The following is a 9,913-nucleotide window of genomic DNA, read 5'->3' as shown; positions in this document are numbered from 1 at the left end:
TCTTGCTATTGAATATTGATTATCGAATTTTATTTCCCCAACATTTGTATATTGATTATCGAATTTCATCCAATGTAGTTTGGATAAATCAAAATTCTTTGATTCCGATGTCAAAGTGCGCTAACTACTACAAAATATGAGAGATACGCGTGATCAGAAAGATCACTCGATTATCGAACCAAAATTATTGACGACGGGAATATATATCAATTTCCAGTTGTCTTCATTCCACAAGTGCATCTCTTTGGGGAACACAATGTCTTCATCCCTTTTGTCATTCTATAATCTTTTCCATTGAAGGGACTCTCAAGGCCAATGTGATGCTCTTTTGCAAAGTCCCTCCAAACTTTACAGGCATATTGAATCTTTAATCTAACTCTTAATTTTTATTTTTATTTTTATTTTTACGAAAATGCTCTATTTGTTTTTTTTTTTCAATCTAAAATATAATATCTAAAACGTGAAAATTTTATAAGTAATTTCTGGCATGATAAGTGTTTATAATAATTTTTTTAATCAAAAATAAAATAAAATTACATTTTTTTTCTCTTTAAAAACTATTTATCCAAGACTTAATTCCTCAATAAATAAGCAATTAATTCCTCACTGACTGAGCATCCGACAAATTATCGATTCGTACACGCAGCTATTGCTCCAATGTTTATTCACGGGTCGCGGAAGGGTACTACCATTACTATCACTATCAGAAGTCTTTTTGCAGGTATAATAATAATATTAGTAATAATAATAATAATATTAGTAATAATAATAATAATTTAAAACTCTGCCCAAGTGGGTGATGATCGTAGCTAATATGATATTAGGGTTTTAAACGGATCGACAGTTACGAGGTTTTTGACGTGGTTCGATAAACATGTGGTTCGTATTCAAAGTTATTAAATTTGAACATGTTTGAATGTTTTTTCGAATTGTATTCGAGACAAAATTTATTAATAAAATATAATTATATATTTAATATATATGCATTTCAAGCTTTTAGTATATTTTGAGTTTCCGAACCTTGTTGTCAAACCTTAAATTAATATTCAATCAATGGTTCAAACATCTCGCGAATAAGTTCAAATATTTAGAGCCGAACTCGAACCAAAAGATATAAAAGTTTTGAATTTTGAATCAAACTCAAATATACTTACTTCGAATTGAATTAGAGTCTTAAATTTTTGCAAATATTCGGCTTAATGCGTCTCGTTTACACTCATATCTTACAGCAATGTCTCGGATTTGAGACGAGATCTCGTGTTTGATATCCAATTAAAATAATCCTCCACCTAACTCAAAAACAATATTAGAATCTTTCGCTAGGTTTTTTCGACCCGAAGTTGGGGATATAAGCAATGGCGGAGCCAGGATTTCAGCTCCATTCGAGTTAAAAAATTTTAGCGAAAAATCCAAAAATCATGGAAGCTGAAATCACCGATTTTTGTAGAAAAAATAGTAAATTTTTTTATTAAAAAAACTAGAAAAAAATCGCATCAAAATTAGTTACAAAAAGATTAAATATTTTTCAACGTATGTACAAATTTCATATTTATTTGGTCGATATATACTTTATAAAATTGGGAGCATTATAATGTCAGAGAACTTTATAAGATGAAGAGTGAAGAATATGACACTAACACAATAGTAGATTTGGAGAAAAACCCTTTTTTTAACTAGTTTTGAGAACTAAAAGGTGGGCTATTTTATTTTTTTAATCGGACTACCCGGATTAATATAACATTAACCCCAAAAATAACACTTAAAATTCATTTTTCAAATTTTTGGGTCATATAAAAAAAATTTCAAAGCCTGCCTCGGCCCTTGGATATAAGGTATGCCTTGGTTTTATTTTAAAAATTAAGTTTTTTGTCTAAAAACCTATATTACTCGGCACTTAAAATATTGGTTACAAATATATCTTTCTCTAAATCTCTTCCTTCATTTTCTTTTTCTTACTCTGTGTAGTGTTTGTGATTGTTTTTAGGAAGCATTTTTTTTTTTTATCTTTTTCTTCACAAAAAATTTTGTGAAAGGAAAGCTAAAAAATATTTTCTAGAAACAATCTTAAACACTACCAATCTGTGCATTTTTTTTGCCTTATTTTAATTCTCCCACAAATAATCTTTGACCTAGAAACTTATTTACATTTCCAAAAGGTCCCGATTTAGGCCGCAATTCCGATTTCTTGATACTGAGAAATGAAACCGAACTGCGATTGTTATTTTTTTAATATAAAAAAAAAACAAACAGAGATATTCTGGAACTGAAACAAATTTTTTGGAAGATATTTTGGGTTTCGATTCACATTTTAAATATTAATCAAGAGTCATTTGCAAGAATAGGTCTTTAAAAAAAATCTCATTCAATATTTACACTTAATATAACTTGCTACATTACACCACGTGTATTTTTAGTTTTGAGGTTTTATATATATAAAACTTTTTTAATACAAGTCAATTCTTCCAAACCACCCCCCATAATCACTCTTTCAACAATTTTCTATCTTTTCCCCTCTTTATAGATCATGTATGGTGCGTAACTTGGCACCATACTATAGTGGAGGATGAGAATTTGGGACATTCTAGTTCATGTGAAAGTGTCCTTCATTTCCTCCAAAAAATACAGGTGTTCATTCTACCTAATCATTTTTCTTATTGCTTATTCCAATTCTTATTATGTTTGTTCACAAATATACTATGGGATATATATGATAATCATAATCATTCTATAAAAGAAAAGACACCAAAAGAATAAGATAACAGGTAAATTTAGACAAGAGCCAAATCACAAGTTGTGAGAAAATATCAAAATGAAAAGCATCAAATTTTTGCCATGAAAGAAGTAATCACAACAGCAAAAGTTTATGTAGTTACGACATCATTTCTAGTTCATCTATCGTCAAGATCTCAAATTTAGATCGGTATAGATATTCGAGACTCAATCACATCTCCAACTGAATATGATGAATTCAAACCTTACAGTGCCAAAAATCTCCTACCCCAAAAAGTCCCCCCCAACCCAGACCAAAATGTGTAGCAACGGCCATAGTTTGTATATATTTCAAGAAACTGTTTACAAAAGGGCCAAATACAAATTTGGGGACTCCACAGCACAAATCAATTCATTTCTTCACCAGAATCCATGGGATCTGAAATCATGACATCCTCGAGTTAATGAGAGACAACCAACACTAACCTGTGCAATAAAACCCAAAAAAAAAAGACATTAATTGTTGACAGATCATGGAGTGGAAAGTGCACTGTTCATCAGTGCTTCCACCAATGTCCCACAAACGAGAGGCTTCGGTGAAGGGATCCTAAGACAGCTCAATCCACCTCCGTGGACCGCCGAACAATCTTGCCCAGGCCTCTGGAGTTCTCTCCCGGGGATACAGTTGAAAGAGAAGTCGAATCCCACGTTTCTGTAGGACAATTTGTCACAATCTTGGCTGAACCCGGAAAAGAAATTAGCTGAAAGTGTTAGATTCAAGAGGGTCCTTAAAGAACAGACTAAATCTGGTAAAGTGCCCGATAATTTGTTGTTGCCAAAGTTGAGGACCTCGATTTCACTCAGACAAGATAAAGAATCGGGTAAATGCCCTGTTAATGTGTTGGAACTCACATCTAAAACTTGCAAATCAGTCCACAAGCCAACTCCTTCTGGTATGCAGCCTGTGAGTTGGTTGTTGAGGAGCAAGATTTCCTTTATCCCCATGTAGCTCAAACTGAAAGGGATTGAGCCTGTGAACCTGTTGTTTGCTAAGTTAATCACAGAAGCCGGAGAGTTGCCAAGATTTTCAGGGATTTCGCCGTAGAATTGGTTGTTGTTTAGGAAGATTGCATCGAGTTTGGTGTTGAACAGATCCTCTGGAATGGGGCCTGAGAATGAGTTGAATCTGAGGTCCAAATAGAGCAGATTTGGAATGTAGAGAGTTGTGATGGGAAAAGGGCCTGAAAATCTGTTGTTGCTGAGGTCTAATTCAGTCAAGGATTCCAACTCCCTGAAAGATGAAGGCACAGTCCCAGTGAACCTGTTGCTGTTGAGATGGAGAAGAGACAAATCTGTGAGAAAAGACAGTTCTTTAACCAGAAAACCTTGAAGATTAGCGTGGTTAAGATCAATGGCGGCCACCACTTTGCCCGCGGGATTCCCCATGAAATCCCGAGTCTCCGAGCAGAAAACCCCCTTGTAAGAGCACACATTCGGGCCAAGCCAAGAACCCAGTATCCCCTTGGGATCCTCTGTAATGGCAGACTTCCATGTCTGCAGCGCAGTGTAAGCTCTGCCCAGCTGCGAAGCTGAAGGGTCGTTGCCCGGGGGGTTTACACCTCCGCCAATCCACACACCTCCGCCGCCGCCGCCTATGCCGCCGCCGACTCCAATGCCGACCCCTCCGCCAACAATAAGTGCTTGTGCAGCTTCTGTAACAATAATTGGGAGGATAAGTGCAAGAAGCCAGCTAGTCTCCATGTGCTTCAATGGTGAAATGTAAAAGTTTTTGCTATTTTGATGGGATTTGCTGAGAGGATATACGGATTAGGTAGCCGCATTGATGACAAAAACTGGTGGGGATTAATGGGTTCTGAATTCAATTTTACTGTTTATAAGCCTTTCAATGTTTGAGCCTTAAAAGGGACACAGATGACAAAAACAAACCAAGACTCTTTACGTACATGAATTGGAGTGGGTTACTTCACCATTTTTTTTTTTTTTTTTTTGAAAGAATGGGTTACTTCACCATTACTACTTACTATATTGCTAAATTTGTGATTTTATTATGGTCCATAGCTTTCACACTTGTATTCAAGGTAATCGTGAGGTGGGTAGGAGCGTCTATGTCAAGTTTTAAATTTTTCAAGTTTAAATTAGCTTAGTATGATCTTAAACGCAAAAATTTAAAAATACATTTCCAATTTTTAGTTATTTTTAAGTCGAATATTAAACAAACAAATTATTAGTATGATCTTAAACGCAAAAATTTAAAAATACATTTCCAATTTTTAGTTATTTTTAAGTCGAATATTAAACAAACAAATTATTTTTATTTTAAAATACATGTACGGAGGCAGGTTCGGGCTGCCTTACTAAGCCATGTTACCTTCCCTAAATTCCCGGTTGATCGAGTCCAAACCTGTTTTTGGTTAATGAGATACTACCATATGAGTAATATCCAAATCATTCATCAAAAAGTTCACATCTCAACACATATGCATAATTAATATTATAGGGTTGACATAACAAATAATGAGTTGTTAGATCTCCTATTAGGATAATACTCTTAAGGTAGATTGAACTAAACTCCTGTTTTGCTACTCGTTTGATCAGGTTTAGATTCGTCCCAAAGAGAATGAGTAGATCAACAACTTATAATTCATCTAGCATCAAGCTCTCAAGAGATATAATATGAAATTCAATATATATACATAATTTTAAATATATATATATTATTTATTTAATATTTATGAGTTATATATTTTATAGAAGATTTATTTATGCTATATATTAGAATACAATCCTCAAGCCTAAATGAAAATTAAAATTATATTATAATCTATACATACAATAATATATTAACAAGGCTAAAAGTTTAAAATAATTAATTTATTTGTATTTATCAATAATTACAATATGATTTCTACTTTGTAAAATTTTTAATTTACTAAATCTTATTTTATGTTTATCTAAAATTTTAAATATTTCATTCATCGTATCATTTTGAAATTTTTAAAACAAATATATTCGTGTGCACTCATTGTGTGCACAGACATTAGTATATAATGTATATAATTCAACTATTAATTTTTATGTTTGATAACGATGCAAAACTTGATTTGTGGATTCGATAATGAAAGATGGATTTTAAATGTTTTAATATGATATTAAAGTAACAAGACTAGTGGCCAATATTCATTGGCTCATTGCTCATTGCTCATTACTTCGCAAGTATTAGTGTATTACGTTCATTTGTTTGTTTAAATTATTCATTGGATATGTTTAGATCTCGGTTTGAACTTCTGGAAAGTGGAAACAACCATTTTCAAATATGTCGTGAAATAAATTAATATGGTACACAATTTCTTATTTTATTTTATTGAGGAATTGCTTTATTCTTGCAATATTAAACCATACGTACAAAAATCCTTGCATAAAGTGTTTTGTCACTCTCTTAATACAGATTATTATCGCATCTTAGCAATCCATCTGTCAATAATTACACACTTTAAAATTTATAAAAATCGATAATATGATGTTACTTTTATACCAATAATAAAACCAACCGTTTGTCAAAAGTTATAATTAATGAGAAGGATATAATTCAAGTTTAAACCTTATTCTTCAAACACCATGTGCATCAATTGATGTAATAACTGAGACAATTTTGCTCTACAACAACATGGACTACCTTCACATATGAAAGCAAAGGGAAATAAAAATGACCCACAAAAAGCTTACCACCTCTCAATATGCATTGTGAAACTATATTATTGGTTCAGTTTGTTTTAGAGTTTCATAATAATTGCAAAACGACTAAAATGGCAGACCAATATTCATGCAAACACCAACTTATTAACATGCCATACCTCACTCAAAACGCCCAAAATGAATTGGTCGATATTATACTTTATATGTATTTAAATTTATTAGTACCCCAAATTTTATTTTAGGGACGATAACCATGCATGCATTATTATTTTTGAAATTAATTCGTGTGTATCAATTAAAGTTCAGAATTTACTTTTACCAATTCCACTATACATATTATTTACGAACAAATTTCACAAAATTACCTTATATATATATATAATTTATGAATAAATTTGACCCAAAAAAAAATCAAAAGTGGATATATATGCATTAATTAAAGCATCATAGAATATATTCTTATACTTTTCAAAGCAGCAATTACATGTCATGTTGTTTTCATACCCCGAATTTTTTTTACATATGTCGCAATCTTAACACGAGAATAAAGTGGAGCAATTACTAACATGATCATGGCTTAATTTTTTTAAATCTTACCTATATATAATATATTATATATAATTTGAATAATAATAGATTACACCTTTTTTTAAAATATTTTTTTTGGGACGTACAAGAGATTAATAAAGCAAAAATTGGAGAATAAAGGGCTAAAAAGAGCAAGCAATGATGTTTTGTTTTGGAGCATGGATATAAAGCACAGGGGACATGAATGATATATATGAGTAACATATATGTGTGCGACTTTGGCCTGGTCCTGGAGCTGCGTGCGTGACAGCCAGCTAATTAGATTGTGGCCCAGCCATGAGTAAACATGCTATACTCAAAATTATATATGTGTTTGTATGATCTCGTCGATTTCAAGTTACGTACACTAATCGTTATCGTGCTTTTATTGTTAATTGGGAGTATTATATAACTCGTGAGGAAAAATCAACCTGTAAAACTCGAGACCTGATCTTTCGATGTTTTGTTACGTTTTACGTTGTTCAGAATCTTGGACGTTACGACGAAACATGATGCACCAAAAACTTTGATCTGGAAGCTAATGTTAAACAACTTGAGAAGAGAACTCTCGCATTTTTGCATGGGATTCGGAACTGTAAATATAAATCTTTTTGGAGTTTAATTAATACTTAGTTATTGTGGCACTGGTTACGCTTAGTCGTGTCGCGCCCAAATTAACCCAACTCAGATTAACTAAATAAACATGTAGTAGCGAGAGTAGGGATCGTTCCCACGAGAAAAATGAAATTTATTTGTGTTATATAAAATACTGGAAATAAATAAAAGGGGATTTTAGATTTTAAAAACTACTATGCAAGAATTAAAATCAGAAAGATCAAATAAATTAACGAGACTTGGTATCGGTCGACTATACCCTTGAAATCATTCACTCGATCATCGATTCCCTAAAAATAATTAATTCACGTCGAATATTCATCATTGGAAATTTAATTCCTGTTTCACCTTAATTTTAGCTAATCAGAAAACATCATTCAAAATTAACACTTACCAATAAATTAACTCGATAACAGCAATCTAGATTTAAACTCACCGTAGCATTCAAATGAGTAAAACTAATGAAGCTAGACAACACAAACACCAGCGGTTGTATTTAGCCTAGTCAATTGTTGTTCCTACGATTTAACAAATTCAACAGCAGAAAATATTAATCATAGTTGCTTCACGAATCAGATGATTCAAACAATTATGGATTTGAATTTTAATTTAGCGGTAGATTGTACGAAAGAATTATCAGGTGATCAATCTAATAATCAAACACACAAGCATGAAATAAATCAGAACAACTCTTGATACTCGATAAAAATCAAACATTGAAAATCAAAATCTCACAAAGTGAATAAAATCAAGGGTTCGTCTTTCTCAACCAAGAATAAAAACTAGAAGAATTAAAATCTAAGAACAAGAAAGATAAAACTTAGCCGCCAGATGAATTCTCTGTATGTAGCCGTCTAAAGATCTTCAGAATTCATCAAAAGATAGTAATTTTTGAGTTATATGATGTATTTAAAGACTAGAGTCCTTCCCAAGAAAGTTTTCTAATTAAAACAGATTTCTCGGAAAAGTCGGTGCGCTCGAGCGCACGAATTGGTAGGATCGAGCGCGCCTATTTATGCCAACTTTCTGCCTTGCACTTTCTTGTAGGCGCGCTAGGGCGCGTGAGTTCATTGGATCGAGCGCGCAGCTTTTTTCCCAGCAAGCAGCGATTTTGAAAATTTCATATACGGAGATTTAGCCGTCGGATTGAGTTGAAATTTGGACAGTTGCTTCAAAACATATTGAAATTTATTCTGGACGGTGAAGATCAGATTTGGATGTTTATAAAATTAAATATGATTTTATGATCATTTACTTATGCACACAAAACACACATAAAACAATTTACGAACTATATGCAAATACGAAACAAAAACAAATGCAAGACAAAATACCAAATACTGAATGCACCACCCCCACACTTATCTAAAGCATTGTCCTCAATGCTCTAGCACTAAAAACACAACACACAACACAAATAACAAAATGATAACGAGATGCAAAATTATAACAGAACTCCCCTGGTTCAAGTGTTGGCGTTGTCGTCCTCTTTGGCCTCAGGCTAAATAATGAGAGACTCATATTGACAATTGGTCTGCAGATGGGGCGGCTAGGTTCCTGAAAACAACGAAAATAAAACACAAGAACTAAATGAAAGAGAAAAACTAAATAAAAGAAAAAATACTGGGTTGCCTCCGAGCCAACACTTGATTTTTAGTCGTCGGCTTGACCCTCAGAAGCACTCCTCAAATAGCGGCTGACACCCAAAATAAATGTCATATTACACCACAAATGGGTTTTTGTTCCATGTGCCCTCAAGCTTGACTAGATATAAACAGTTTAAGCTCGTCACCTCAACAACACTCCATAGCTGGTAAACATAGGAAGAGAACATCTCTGCGGGCTCTCGGAAGCCAAAATCTTTTGAAACTGGTACTAATGGAAAGGAAAACTCAAACGCCTCTAAATCTTCAGCATGATTTGATTCGCACTCCCAATCCTGGTTCTCTGAGTCATCATCATCAAACCAAATCGGGTTGGTCACTGCTTAAGTATCTTGCTTCACTTCATGTTCTCGGTATTCATGGACGAGTGATCTCTTGATATTCTCTATGTGCTCCACAAGGTGACATCTAGAATTTTTTAGATCTTCTACAGTTTTCACAGTCGATGCCACAAGCTTGCTCATGATATCCTCTAGCGGATGTAAGATCAACTTCGAACAACTTCCCTCCTCCTTTTGAAGCTCAAATGGTTGGTCTGTAAAATCCGGGTATTGAGAGTGTGAATACCGGTAATAGTCAAACTCGGTCATATCATCCAACAGGTGTCTCATGGTATCATCATCTCGGCAAAATATTGAAATACC

The 9,913-nt window shown here is 33.3% G+C and overlaps 1 protein-coding gene across 1 annotated transcript; it reads right to left on the bottom strand.

Moving 5' to 3' along the window:
• Nucleotides 1-2,955: 2,955 nt before the first annotated feature.
• On the bottom strand, nucleotides 2,956-4,628 carry LOC140892179 (uncharacterized). Its single transcript, XM_073300947.1, has one exon. The coding sequence runs from the start codon at nucleotides 4,468-4,470 to the stop codon at nucleotides 3,241-3,243; it is 1,230 nt and encodes a 409-aa protein (XP_073157048.1). The 5' UTR covers nucleotides 4,471-4,628; the 3' UTR covers nucleotides 2,956-3,240.
• Nucleotides 4,629-9,913: the final 5,285 nt, after the last annotated feature.

The sequence above is a fragment of the Henckelia pumila genome, chromosome 3, assembly GCF_033568475.1.
Source record: "Henckelia pumila isolate YLH828 chromosome 3, ASM3356847v2, whole genome shotgun sequence".
Lineage (NCBI taxonomy): Eukaryota > Viridiplantae > Streptophyta > Magnoliopsida > Lamiales > Gesneriaceae > Henckelia > Henckelia pumila.
The sequence above is the reverse complement of the archived record's forward strand: the minus strand, read 5'-3'. Positions and strand labels throughout refer to the sequence as shown.

Coding starts and splice junctions, on each gene's coding strand:
- LOC140892179 (XM_073300947.1), bottom strand. CDS start 4,470: ATGGAGACTAGCTGGCTTCTTGCACTTATCCTCCCAATTATTGTTACA.